Source organism: Perognathus longimembris, chromosome 17, assembly GCF_023159225.1.
Source record: "Perognathus longimembris pacificus isolate PPM17 chromosome 17, ASM2315922v1, whole genome shotgun sequence".
Classification (NCBI taxonomy): domain Eukaryota; kingdom Metazoa; phylum Chordata; class Mammalia; order Rodentia; family Heteromyidae; genus Perognathus; species Perognathus longimembris.
The window spans coordinates 30494305-30509099 of NC_063177.1; the positions used below are offsets into that span (position 1 = coordinate 30494305).

The window sequence follows — 14795 nt, forward strand, 5'->3', positions numbered from 1 at the left end:
TCCTCAGCTAAGGCCAGCTCGGACCCTGTGGACCAAGCAGTCAGGAAAGGAATTCTTACTCACACTCAAGTCCTTTAAGTTTAGCTTCTCCAACTGCTCCTTAATTAATATATCTGAACCTCAGCAGTCCCATTTATTAAAATGGCTGTTGGGGGAGGGAGATGGGTGATAAAGAAACATTTTCTCCACCTCCAGGCAGAAGTGTTGTTGCAGGTCATCTAAGACTGAGTATATTGAAAGGCTATGCAAATATAGAGGGCTTTATTTACATAGCATGGTTTAGGACTTCTATGTATACTATTGTGATCTGGTGGTACTGGGTCAATCCACAAAGTAAAAGACAATGTTGTTTATCTCTCATGATTTTCCTTCTGTCCTTCTGACTCAATTTACAAAGTCACAGGTGTAGCCAGAAAATAGCCCGATTCCTTTGTTCTCACTAATGAGTCAACTCTGGAAGCACCAGTTTTAATCAGTGAGACATCTATTTTTCCACAACTCTGGTTACTCAAAAGAAAGACAAAACAAAACAAACAAAAAAACAAAACAAAACACTCTGGAGCTGGCTCTCTGTTGTTTTGGTCTTGAGTCTTTCTATCACTCTCCTTGGCCAAAACCTACTTTCTTGAACTATCTTGGAGCAGCCCTTTTTGTCCCTTACTCAGCAGTTAGGGTAATGACCCTTGGCTGGGGGAATCTGAATTACTTGTTGGACAAGAAACATATATAGTCACAAAGAGTTGAGCCATAAAGATAATTGAGTCCAACCAACAGGAGGATTCCTTCATACAGTTTAGTTTGCCTTACTTGGTGGCTTGACATTCCTTTGAATTTCCTAGTATATATCTTTGCAAATGAACCATGTCTATCTTAGAAATATTACCTGGAGTTGTCTCCAGCTTCAAAAAGGTTTCAGACAGCAACACTCAAGTGAGTTATGAGATAGTTGAAGTTGCCACTACTAGGTTGGTTGGTAGCAAGGACTCTGGCGTAGGATTGCCATCGGATGTAGGATGCTAACTTAAATTTGAACTTCAGATAAATAATGAATTCACAATCAATAGTGCTTTTTGTGTGTTGCTTATACTGGGATTTGAACGTGCGGCCTCCGGCTTGCTGGGCAGGTAAGTCTACCACTTGAACCAGCACTCCAACCCTTTTTTTTTTTTAAATGTTTGATAGAGTTCACCGTTTTGTGAGATATGGTCTCTGTTTCTGTCTAGACCAGTCAGTGCCATAATCTTTCCAGTTATGCTTCCCATTGTAGCTGCGCTGACAGCCACATGCCCCACACCCACCTTTTTCTATTGAGATGGCTTAAGCTTTTTTTTTTCTTTCATCTCAGGCTAGCTCTTAATCACAGCCTCCCTTCACAGCTGGGAACATCTCTATTTGATGCCCTCCCCCGCTTTACACACACATTTGTAGGCATAAATTAAGAGCCCATAACACTTCTGAGGTCAGAAAGTTAACCTTCTCAGGGCATCTGGAACTGAAGAGTGAGGCAGATCTACTCCTTTCTGATTGGTAGATGGCTGTGGGAAGGGGAGGGAGAAGGGGATGGTGTTTTGGCACCCTCAGCATCCTGTGCAGGGAACTCTGTGTCCTCCCAGAGCAAGCGGAGGCAGGTGCTCTCTACAGCGTTTCCACAGCACCTGGCTTCTGCTCCATCACAAATCCCTCCGTGTAAGCAACAGGCTTGTTCACACAAACGTGCTTGCAGTTTGTAGGACTGAGCTCAAGAAAGGTGTCCTATATCCTGTGAGCACAGGTACAAAAAACAAACAAACACCTTTCCATTCTCTTCTGCCTTGATTCACTGTAATCTGTGAAATGAATCTACTTCCTCTTTTCTCTGGACATACCTAGGATTCCACCTCAGAAATAGATGCAAAGAGATGCTTAACTACAAAGACTTTGCCCAGAAGGTGGGCTTCATGAATGTTGAGGGTATTTTCAATTGTGATCTTACTTGTTTAAAGTATCCACTTTTACTCAGTATCCCAGTATTCTGCAGAAGAGACCACTGAAGGTCAAGAATGCTGTACTCAGGGCTGGGAATATGGCCTAGTGGCAAGAGTGCTTGCCTCCTACACATGAAGCTCTTGGTTCGATTCCCCAGCACCACATATATGGAAAACAGCTAGAAGGGGCGCTGTGGCTCAGGTGGCAGAGTGCTGGCCTTGAGTGGGAAGAAGCCAGGGACGGTGATCAGGCCCTGAGTCCAAGGCCCAGGACTGGGCAAAAAGAAAAAAGGATGATTTAAAAAAAAAAAAAAGAATGCTGTACTCTATCCTATTTCATCTAAATGTCTACCTTACTCTAAACAAACAAACAAATAAAGCCCTGGGATTTGAATTTAGGACCTCAAATTTGGCTTGCTGATGTGAAGCCATGCCACCGGCCCTGCTTTTTGCTGGCCAGTTTGGAGATGGTATCTTGCAGATTTGGGGGCCCATACTGGCTTTGAACTACAATCCTCCAGATCTCACTCAGCCTCTTAAGTAGATAGATTACAGGCTTGAGATCCCAGTACCTGGCTTTTTCCCCCCCCCTTGGTTATCATTCACATCAATATTTCTAAATCTACTAGCTTCAGAAATTTTCCTTGGGCAGATTATTTCTCATGTTTGTGTAAGCCGTTTTCCCTGTATGATTGGCTCTGTTAAGTCATGTTGGATATTTTACTCAAAATCAATCTCTATAGATGTCTGTCTCTCTGATACCATCTCCCTAATTAGCCCCACCATCTTCGGATTTTTTTTTAAATTTCTGCACATTCCTAAGTCACTGATGGGAGGTGACTAGATATCTGTTAATTGTGTTTGATATTTTTTAGTTATTTTAAAATTAAATCCATGTCTCTACTTCAACATGTGCTACGTGTTAGCTTCTGATTAAAAAAAATGCCAAGGGGCTGGGGATATAGCCTAGTGGCAAGAGTGCCTGCCTCGGATACACGAGGCCCTAGGTTCGATTCCCCAGCACCACATATATGGAAAACGGCCAGAAGGGGCGCTGTGGCTCAGGTGGCAGAGTGCTAGCCTTGAGCGGGAAGAAGCCAGGGACAGTGCTCAGGCCCTGAGTCCAAGGCCCAGGACTGGCCAAAAAAAAAAAATGCCAAGCTTGCAAAACAAATTAGAAAATTTAAGGGTGTGAACATGAGTAAAATAATCTGTACTTCAGCTACTTCAATCTGTTTCAATTTTGGTCTTAAAAAATAGAAAAATAATGCTTTTCAAAATCCTTTTACACATAGGAGATAGAGTTCATAAACTATACAATTCATTCATTTGGAGTGTATTATTCCATATTTTATTCACAGACTGTGTACCTGTCACTGAAAATTTAGGACCTGTGTGTTAGTCCCCTAAAGAAATTTTGTGTCTTGTAGACATGAATGCCTTCCCACTTCTTGGCCCTAGGCGAACACTAAATTTACTTCCAGTCTCAGCAGATTTTTGTCAAGTCTTGTTATTTTGTACAAGTGGTTACATTTATAAGTGGTTCTTTGTAACTGGTTTCTTTCACATAAAGGTTCATCCATGGTACAGCATGCATTTGTCCCTTCTTTTCCCTTTCCCTCCCCTAACCTTCCCCCCTTCTTTCCCTTCCTCTCCCCTTTTTCTGAAAACATCATGACTGAGTTTTTTTGGGGGGGGCAGGACTTGGTTGGGGGTTCCAGCAAGTTTTGTTGACAAAAGAATGGTCTTTCTCAACTAAGGAAAGTCTGTCTTGGACTGAAAGCATGTAGAAGGATCTATATAGAATAGGAACAGTGAGGGAGGAAGGGGACACCTGCTCAATGGGGTGACAAATGTCATCTTCCCATTCTTCTTCATGGTTCCATTCGATATAGACTATCTGTGAGTGCAGGAAAAGGCTGATTCTATAACTTGGCTACTGTAAATGGTATCACCTCTATTTGTCTCCATGTTTGTAAAATTAGTAGCATGATGCCTCAGTCGTTGGTAAGATTAAAGCTATCATTGTGAAATATACCCTTCTAGATCCTGGCACTTGGGAGGTTAAAGAAAAGAAAACTAGGGCTGGGATGTTGGCCTAGCGTAGAGTGCTCGCCTAACATGCAGGAAGCCTTGGGTTTAATTCCTCAGCACCACATATATAGAAAAACCGGAAGTGGCGCTGTGGCTCAAGTGGTAGAGTGCTAGCCTTGAGCAAAAAGAACCCAGGGACAGTGCTCAGGCCCTGAGTTCAAGCCCCAGGACTGGCAAAAACAAAAACGAAAAGAAAAGAAAACTAGAACTGTGGGTGAAAAAATTCCCCAGCTTTCCAGTGCTGCATTGCAAAGTAAACACTCATAAGAGGCCGGTCTAAAGTCTCCTACAGAGTCTCAAGTTTTTGAGGAATGGAGGATGGGTGTGGACGTAGACAGGATACCTGGAGAACAGCACACTTCGGTGGAACTCCTTCAACTAATTTTCCTTTATTCATTGGAATCTCTCCTCTGGCAAGCCCTCTACGAGTTTAAAAGGTTTAGCAAAAAGAGGCAGGTACAAGTCTTCTTAGTTTATTTGAAAGGTGCTTTCGACTGAAAACAGAAAAGAAAGAAAATCACATTTGGGGATGTTCTTTCAATCTCAGATTGTGCCCTAAAGGTTACAACCTGTTTATCTGACAGACAGGAAAGGTTTTAAAATCTGCCCTGGCGCATCATTGTAACCTAAATGACAAAGGAATGATACAGGACGAAGGTTAAGATGCACCCCGAGGTCCCTACTTGCTTGCTCTTCCCTTCCCCTTGGCTTTTCTGTCTTGGCACACCTCCTGCCTTGAGCTTCCTCTCTTTTCCCCAGCCCACCTCTGCTCTGGCTCCACCTCAAAGCTTTATGGAAGAGCCCCGCCCTTCCAGCGCCCCTCCCTTTCCCATCGCCCCGCCTCCTTCACCTTGAGGCCCCACCCCGCCGCTCAGTTCCGCGGATGAATGGCATCTCACGGGCCCGCGTCGCTCTAAGCGCTGATTGGCTCCTCAGGGTGATGACGCGCCGGCGGCTGAGGACACACGCCGGTGGGCGGACCTAGCGGAGGGGGTGGAGCCGGGCTCCGGGGCGGGGCACGGGCGCCCGGGGGCGGAGGAGCTGGGGAGGCGGGAGGTGCCCGGGCCGTTTAAGCGGCCTCCCTCCCGCCCCCAGCCGCCGGGTCTGCCCCTACCCCTGCCCGGATCCCACCCCCGGCGTGGTCATCTCTGGCTTTTCCCCTGCTGGGCACGCTTTGGCCTCCGGAGCAGCTCATGCTCCTGAGGGCCGCGCGCCCCGCCGCCGGCACCGACGAGACGGAGCTCCGGGCCCCCGCGGAGGAGCGGAGGATCAATGCGGTTCCAGCATCGCTTCCAGCGGTGAGCCGAGACGGCGCCCGCCCGCCCTGCGGTGCAAGCCGGGCGCAGGTCCCCGCATCCCCCTCCCCGGACCCCCCTGGGGCTGCGTGGTCCGGGCTCCTTACCTGAGTCCATGCCCCGGGGATCCCGCGCCCTGGTCGGGACTGGTTTCTGGGACTCTCCCCGCCCTGCACCCCCTCCTGGGCGATCCCCGTCCCCCGGGGAGCTCGCTCCTGGCCCAGGTGCACCCCCGCGAACTGCGCGCCCGAGCCCAGAGCCCTCTTTCCCCGCAGCCCCTTCCTCCTCCGGGCGCCACTCTCCCGATCCCCATCCGGGCGGGGTTCGAACCACCCGCCAGCCCGGCCTCAGTGCCACCCAGCGTCCCCCCCCCCCAGCCAAACTTGGGCCTCTTACATCCTTCTACCCCCCACCCCGGGATTGAGGAGGGGGGTCACCTGGGGTGGTCGGAACATCCTCTCCCTGCTGCTTCTCGCCGGGAGAACTGAAAAGCGGAGAAGGGGGTGACATGGACGTTTTAGGGGTCGTGCCTTGTGATTGATCTGCCGTATCAACAGGGAAACTGAGGCACACCCTACATCTACCAAGGTTTGCAGCTTAGCCTGGCGGTGTCCTAGCTGGCCCTCGGGCTTCATAGACATCCCAGGGCGGTGCTATTTTTGGGGTTTGGGGAGGGGGCACGTGCACTTTGAGGTGAAGAGGCCGGTATTTGAAACGCTGAGTTGGGAAATCAGGTGGAGGGACCATCGGGAGGCAGGCCTGCGGCTCAGCGGCCGAGAGCTGGTGGGGATGCCCAGGCCCGAGGGGCAAGGGTGGGCCCGGCGCCGCTCCTGGTGTCTGCCCGCCAGGCATGGTTGGAGGCTGCCGGCCCGAGGTTCCCAGAGGAAGCTCAGGGCTTTTCGGTTTCATTTAAGTGGGTGAAAGTTCATCTTTCCCGTATTGGTGGAACCTCCTCATCCCTTTGTCTGAACCAGGCATTCCTTCCCCGCCGTGCCCCCACCTTCGTCCCCCCCCCCCTCGCCCCTACGCTCCCCCCACAGCCTTCACCCCAGCAGTCTAACTTAGCGAGCACCTCTCGGCAATCAGAGAGAAGAAAAGCACGAAGTGGTCCCGGGAGGTTATTATTAGTGAATTATGAGGCATTATCTTTAGTTTTTAGAAATCTGTGAGATGCATTTTTTTTTGTCTTTCTGGTCTCTTTGCTCCCAGGACCCACGCACTCAGGTGTATTTCACTCCTCCTCGAGGCTTTTACCCTTCGGTAAAGGCAACACACGCATAGGAAGAGAGTTGGGCCCGTGCCACCGAGAGAGGGGTAGACTTGGATTGTGCTCATCATTTAGTGTTTGTTCTTGGCTCGTTTCCCCGGGAGTGAGAACTCTACATGCCAATGCTTCTAAGGGCAAAAGGGAACCACGGTGCTAGTCTCTGGAAGCTTTGAGGTCTCCTGTGAATGCTGTGTGTGTGTGTGTGTGTGTGTGTGTGTGTGTGTAAGGGAGAATGTACCATTTGTGTTGGTGTGATGGGAGGTGGTGGTGGGAAGCCCTGTGCCCTGTGGTTTGATTTGGTTTTACTTGTCTACACATCTGTGTGTTTCCTGTTTTCAGAGAATGGTGGATATATTCTGTGAAATTACCCTTTCCTATTTAACATTTGTTTCTCCCACCCTTTTGGATTCTTTAAAAAAAGAAAGGGGGGAAAAGCTGTTTTATTAAAAAAAAAATTTTAAAGAGAAACAGTGCTAAAATTAGAAGAAGGAAAAAAAAAGACCAACCCAAGCTTCATTTAGAATCCTACTATTTCAGCTGGTTTATCTTTTGGCTGGCCAGTAATCTCTAATTCTTTATTAGTTTTTATTAGTTACGGGAAAAGGGATTTCATTTTTATATCTCTACATGCTTACACTATGTATTCCAATCATTTGCACCCCCTCACTCTTACTCCCCTTTTGCTAAAATAATAGTAACCCCCCCAGGTTTCTTTGTTTTGTTTTTATAGTCTCAGATAACCTATATTTTGGCAGTATTTAGCTTCATTTATCACCCCCATAATCTCTAATCTTTACTAGCTCTGTTGTAGTGAACTTTTGGACATTTTTTTTTAATGTGTACAGGTTTGAACTCTGCACCTGGGCACTGTTCCTGAGCTTTTCTAAAAGCTCAAGGCTGGTGCTCTACCACTTGAGCCATGGCTCCACTTCTGACCTTTTGAAGTTCATTTTAGTTAAGCGCCTCATGACTCTCCTGCCTGGACTGATTTTGAACCTTTATCCTCAGATCTCAGCCTCCTGAACAGCTAGTATTACTGGGGTGAGCCACTGGCACCCGGTCAATTTTGGGTGCTATTGTACCCATTTAAAGATGAAAAATACACACATTTTCTTTTAGTGTAGTGGCTGCGCATCATTGCTCTCTGTGGCTGTTTGTTTAACAATTTCCTTCCTGATAACATCTAACTCTGATAGTCTGAAGATGTGAAGGATTCCATACTTTCCCATTTCTACTACAGGCTAAATTGGAGAACTATTTCTGAACATCAGTCTGAACTTGGGCGGGGGGGGGAAAGCCTGTAGATAAAAATATAACAAAGCAAGTCCTGATTTTAACAGATGACACATTAAAAATGTTAAAAATCCCATTGTACACCTTTTTTTTTTTTTTTTTTACCAGTCCTGGGCCTTGGGCTCAGGGCCTGAGCACTGTCCCTGGCTTCTTCCCGCTCAAGGCTAGCACTCTGCCACTTGAGCCACAGCGCCGCTTCTGGCCGGTTTCTGTATATGTGGTGCTGGGGAATCGAACCTAGGGCCTCGTGTATCCGAGGCAGGCACTCTTGCCGCTAGGCTATATCCCCAGCCCCCCATTGTACACCTTTTAAAGGTGTGTTTACAACATGCTCGCCAGATGGTAAAGGTAGGTGAATTACACAGGGGCCTACTGTCTGTGGACTGATGCTCTCTCTTTCCTGGTAGATTTACCAGGACTCAGTTGAGGAGCTTTTGATTGGAGTACAATCTCATTAGGCCATTGTTTGTAGCTGGTTACAAATCACAAGAACACCTTTGCTGGTTTGTTTCTGATGGAAACTTGGCGGTTATTCTGGTTTTGGATCAGCTTCTAATGTCCTGCCATTTCTATGTAGGAAGGCCAAAAACAGTCTGCTAAGGTTAGTAGAAGGCTTTATTTACACAATCATGGCTTCTCCAAAGGCTTAGGATGTGAAAAGTTCCAAGGGCATGTTTCTATCTGGCTTTATGTGTCTACAGTTGAATCTTGCAGGACATTTAAAAACACAGAGACAGATAGACCCTCCCTCATCCCCTTTATACCATCTGACTGAAGGCAGTAACTGCCCACTTATTGAGTGCCCGTTTGTGCCAGACACTGGCTGATCTTTGTATATTCCTCATCTTCAACTGTAACCCTGGAAGACATACATTTTACACTTAGAATAGAAGAATGAATAGGTTTGGGGAATAACTGGGTACTTTCTCAAAGCCACATAGCTAAGGAAAGGGTGGGCCAAAAAGTTCAGTCTTACTGTCTCTATCAGCTAGCTCATTTTATCTCCCTCCCAATGCCACATTTGTGTTCACAGAAAGAGATTCTCTTTTTTCCTCATCTTTAGTCTAGTGACTACTGACAAGATTCAAATTGACTGCGTGGGGATAGCATCTTCTTCCACAGCCTTGGGGTGTCTTCTCAGGCTGCCTGCTGTCTTTTTGTGTGTTCTTGAAGAACTGACTCAGGCAGGGGCTATTCACCTTCCTTCCTCATTTAGTAATTAAGTCAAATTACCACTGTTGATATTACACACTCTGAACAAATACATTCCAAAGGGGGACTTGATGGCATGGTGCATTTTTACAAGGTCATCTTAAGGTGCCACAGAACCCCTTAAAACAATGGTTGTCTTGGCCTTTAACTTTTCTTACACAAATAACCTGCTGAATCTCTAGTAAAACTAAGTTAACTGGCCCATCTCTGTTACGGTATAGTACAGTGACTGAAATGTGTCTTCTTATTCATTCATCAATTAACAAAGCTTTGACCATAGGTTAGGCATGGTGCTTAGAATTGGAAATGGCGTTGTTGAAGAAGACAGTGGAGAAAGATGGAGTAAAAATAAACCCTGAGAAATCAAAATCTTGCTAGTTGTTCTAAGGGCTCTGGTTGGATGGGAAGGTCTGAAGTGACACTTTAGATAGGATGGTCTTGAAATGGTCTCTCAGAAGGTGAAATTTCATGCCCACAACAAGCTGAGAATGCTGGGGAAACATGTGCTAGGCAGGAAACAACAAATGTCCTAAGGCAGTGGTGTGATGAAGGGGTAGAAATGAGTGGTATAGCTAGAGAGTGGGAAGACAGGAAGATGGCACCCTGAGACAGGAAGAGGAATATGAGCCAAATCACACTGGGCTTATGAACCTGTCATAGTGTGTTACCTACATACTTTGGGAAGCCAACCTCTAAATTGGAATAAGGGTGTGTGTTAGGCGGTTTTCATGGCTTCTGTGTAAAGAAAGAGGGTCTGCTTGGAGAAGGCAGCAAGCCTTGAGATGTTGGGTGTCTGGAAGTCAAGTTGGAGCTATGGCATTGTGGAGGTGGAATGTCTTCTGAAGGTGGTGTTGACTCTACAAGCACTTGGAGAATGAACAGCACAGAGAACTCAAAAGACAACCTGTGGGGATTGGATGTTAACCGTCAGATGTCTGCGGGTGGGTTGCGGACCTACTTTTCTTAGGGCTGCTCTTTGGAGGGGATTTACGGTGTACTGATGTGTGAAAACTTGTCCCTGAACTGCTCGCTGACTGTTCTTTCTCACCGTACTTTTGGAATTCTTTTCCTAGAGATTGGCAGGTAAAAGGCTGGGCCAAAGGGAGGCAGGAGAGAATGTTAACAGAAAGTGAGATAATGAATGAACAACCCTGCCTAGCTAGTAGATTTTTAAGAATGGGATTCCCATTCTGAGGACTAAGTCACTGTTCCCTAGGCCCTCTAAAAAGTGTGCTGGCTACTCTGTCCAGGTGTAGTCATTAGGTTACTTGTGTTAAACAGAGACGGCTTCCTATACCAAGTACTTCACCATCTTCGGTAACACTTGAAAGTAAGTCTCTCATTCTTTTTCAGGGAAGAGACTAGGCTCAGCATGTGGGAGTTGATTTGCATTTTATATCTGCTTTTCCATTTAGATCTTAGGGATGATTTGAAAGGCTGCAGAGGAGGCTTGATTGCACCCTGGCAGGCTAAGAGAGAAAATGGAAAAAAAAATTGTATTATCATTTCCCCATAGAACCACTGTGCTATCTATCCCACCGGGCCCCAAGACAGTCAAATGTTCTGAGCATAGTTGATTTTACTATTGCTTATTGCCTGAATTCTAGCTTATCTGTTAGGAAAGACTGCTGAGAGGAGTATTTCCACCTACAAATGCCTACTTCATTTTTAATCAGGATTATTCTTAATGGGCAGGGGACCACACAGTCACAAACATGGCTATCCAGCTTCTTTGCTTGTAAGAGAAACTGTGCATGCCTATCCCTATTGCCTTGTAATGGTCTATTTTTAGAATGGGTTGCCAGAGGTATAAATTACTATTTCATTCTGCAGCTTGGTAGTGGATAGAAAAATCTTACTTACTGTGCCCTACACAGAACCCTCGCATTTTCATCTAACCTCATCCATGCTGGAACCTCACTCTCTGCCCTTTGAAATTCCTACTAGTGTGTGATACTAAGAGCTCTGCTTTTTCATTTCAGGATGATGGTGTGACATTGGGATAAGCTGAAAGCACTTTTCTCAAGAGAGTAATTCATTTTCTTTTTACTAATAAGGGTGGTATAGCAATAGTCTTGTCCCTTAGGAAATCAGTGAAATAATTTAAAGGATTGTCAAGGGAGGAAAGAAAGATGTTTGAGATAATTGGTGTAGTAGAATAGCTTGGATAAATTCTGAGCCTGCTAGCTATGTATTTCACTCAATAGATATTAAGCCATCTTGTTCAGTACATGTTTTACACACTAGTTAAATATCTAACCCATGGGTGGTCCAAATGAAATACCTCCAGTCTTCTCTCAATTCAGTCAGAACTATGTACTTGGAGTTACTAGCCTCTGCCATTGCATTTCTGTTTATTTGATCTAAGCACATCAGACTCTTAAGAAGGGAGAAAGCATTGCATAGTCTTTTGTTCAAAAAATGGACACTATTTAGAATGACATGATCATTAAATTTTTAGGCCCTCCCCACTTTGTGGGTGGCAACTTGGCTCTGCTATTTGACTCATCCTGGTGCCATTTTTGTCATCATATGCATGAATCATGAGTGACTGGTTAGAACTCTTTTATGGCCCAATTTTTGTTTTTAAAGCCCCATCCTACCAAACTAGCTTGAGCAGAGGATAATGTATTATACAAGCCCCATTAACAGGATGAACCTCAGAACCAAATGCTGTCCTGGCTCTTTACTCCCTGTTTTTCTGTGTTTAATTCTTTGCTGATTTACTTAGACCACTGTTTGATTTCCCCTCCTGAGAGACCTCAGAACAATCCAGAATGCCTCCTGTAACCGCGATGTGGGTTTGGCTTGCATTGAGGTAGGACAACCTCATAGACACACCGTAGTAGACTAGAGATCAGTCCTCTGTTTGGTCCTGCAAATCTTGTGTTTCTAATCTGCTGCTAATGGCAATAAAAAAAAAAAGTGGGACCAAAAGGCAGTACGGAATACAGGCATGTATCTATATGTCTAACAGGCTTCTCTATATAGGCACATAATCTTCTTTGTGTGTATGTATGGATTCTTACAGCCAGAATATCAAGTGCTGGCCCTGAGTTTGAGTTTGGAAGCTAATTCTTTCTATTCAGAAAGAATGAAGATGAAAATGTGCCTCCCTATTTAAGTTGCCTACAGTTAGCCAAGTATTACTTAAGCTATCTTGTGCCCAAACAGGCCGTACAATGTAAGGAAACTAGTAGGACAGGATTTTTCATCCTGGGATACAAGGGCTTAAAGATCTACCTATATCAACCTTTGTACTTTCTCAGAGAGAAAGCAGAAACCTTTTCAACGGCTTTGGTTTATGTCTTCATGTAGGATAGATAGAAACACACACCTTGAGCGTTGCTCACAAGATGGCCTTTTGTTTCTACAGTTTCATGAACCATCCGGCCCCAGCGAATGGCCGCTACAAACCAACTTGTTATGAACATGCCGCTAACTGTTACACACATGCAGTAAGTACATGTTTTCTGTTGTTGCCATCTTTTCCCTACAGGGCATTAGTTGAAGGAAGGAGTAATTGTTTCTCCAAGCTCAGCCAAGACTTACCTATTTCTGTGGACTTAGCTGCCCGGATGTTTGTGGTGGGCCCTGCCACCAGAAAGTAGTGCATCTGCTCTGTCCTTTATTTGCTTTTCCTAACAATCCTTAAAGAGAAGAATATTAACTAAGTACCTTAGTCAGAAGACAACCAAAGAAATCTGTTTGTCACCTCTGGAAAGAAACCAATAATGTTAGGACAATCTTCTGTGTTTGTTAGGCAGGGGAAGTTTGTAATAGTTGAAAAAGTGCCTGTCATTTTATTTTTATTAAGCCAAAGGATCCCTCAGAACTGGGGCCTCACATCTTCCCACCCCCCACAGCAGACGTTCAGAATAGATCATATTCTAGACTGCTGAAAAAAGAGCTGATAGGGTCCCTGAGCTTTTGTGTAATATGCTTCTTCCTTATGAGACCAAAACATCCTTCAAAAGAAAAAAATTTACTGGGCTGCGTCTGGCTCCCGCTCTCACAGCCCAGTACATTGAGCTCCATAGAGACAGCGCAGGGGCAAGTGAGAGCCGGACAGGCACCTCGCGGAGGAAAAACTAAACATGGGCAAAGGAGATCCTAAGAAGCCGAGAGGCAAAATGTCATCATATGCATTCTTTGTGCAAACTTGCTGGGAGGAGCACAAGAAGAAGCACCCGGATGCCTCCGTCAACTTCTCAGAGTTTTCTAAGAAGTGCTCAGAGAGGTGGAAGACTATGTCTGCTAAAGAAAAAGGGAAATTTGAAGACATGGCCAAGGTGAAAGAGAAATGAAAACCTATATCCCCCCTAAAGGGGAAGCAAAAAAGAAGTTCAAGGATCCCAATGCGCCCAAGAGGCCTCCTTCGGCCTTCTTCTTGTTCTGTTCTAAGTATCGCCCTAAAATCAAAGGCCTGTCTATTGGTGATGTTGTGAAAAAAACTGGGAGAGATGTGGAACAACACTGCTGCAGATGACAAGCAGCCTTATGAAGAGAAGGCTGCTAAGCTGAAGGAAAAATATGAAAAGGATATTGCTGCCTATCGAGCTAAAGGAAAACCTGATGCAGCCAAAAAGGGGGTTGTGAAGGCTGAAAAGAGCAAGAAAGAGAAGGAAGAGGAGGAAGATGAGGAAGATGAAGAGGATGAGGAAGAAGAGGAAGATGAAGAGGATGAAGATGAAGGGGATGATGATGAATAAGTTGGTTCTAGCACAGTGTTTTTCTTGTCTATAAAGCATTTAACCCCCCTGTACACAACTCAGTCCTTTTAAAGAAAAAAAATTGAAATGTAAGGCTGTGTAAGATTTGTTTTTAAACTGTACAGTGTCTTTTTTTGTATAGTTAACATACTACCGAATGTGTCTTTAGATAGCCCTGTCCTGGTGGTATTTTCAATAGCCACTAACCTTGCCTGGTACAGTATGGGGGTTGTAAATTGGCATGGAAATTTAAAGCAGGTTCTTGTTGGTGCACAGCACAAATTAGTTATATATGGGGACAGTAGTTTTTTCATCTTCAGTTGTCTGACGCAGCTTATACGAAATAATTGTTGTTCTGTTAACTGAATACCACTCTGTAATTGAAAAAAAAAGTTGCAGCTGTTTTGTTGACATTCTGAATGCTTCTAAGTAAATACAATTTTTTTTATTAAAAAAAAAAGAAAAGAAAAAGATTTACTGAAAAATGTATAAAGGAAATCAACAGTTGATCCTTTGGGACATTTCTTCCTTTTGCATGCCTCTTTGTGAAAATGCATGTATTCATTTTCCTGTAAATGCCAAGTAGTTGGCCATTTCCTTATATTGATCGTAAATTTTGCTTTTGTCTTTGGTTTTGTTATTATTCCCTTTGGAAGTTGAAGTCTGTGAGACCTTTGAGTCAATTTACTCCTTGGGAGATAAATGTTGAGGCTAGCTTAGTGGCTGTGGGCAGCGTTGGGATAGTCAAATGCTCTGTCTGTGGAGATGCAGCTCTCCTTCAGGAATGTACATTTAGGATGAACGTTGTTACCCCTCATTTCTAGTGACCCTTTATATATTACACTGTAAATATTACATATTTACTTATGTAACACACACATATATATACCTTATATATAACATATATAAAGGTTAAAGAACAATATATAAACTGAAACCAAATAAAAGCTCTCTGACA

At 44.8% G+C, this 14795-nt stretch overlaps 1 protein-coding gene and 1 pseudogene across 2 annotated transcripts in view; both read left to right on the forward strand.

Annotated features, from left to right (window-relative positions):
- The first annotated feature begins 5119 nt into the window (after positions 1–5119).
- The window catches only part of Mmd (monocyte to macrophage differentiation associated), a 29997-nt gene continuing 20321 nt past the window's right edge, over positions 5120–14795 (forward strand). For both annotated transcript variants that reach the window (XR_007213714.1, XM_048365656.1), the window contains exons 1-2: positions 5120–5356; positions 12502–12583. Coding sequence is in view for 1 of the 2 variants with exons in the window: in XM_048365656.1 (XP_048221613.1) it covers positions 5331–5356; positions 12502–12583 (108 nt within the window). In the remaining variant the exon portion in view is untranslated. The remainder of the gene's footprint in view (positions 5357–12501; positions 12584–14795) is intronic.
- Positions 13207–14030, forward strand: LOC125365526 (annotated as a pseudogene).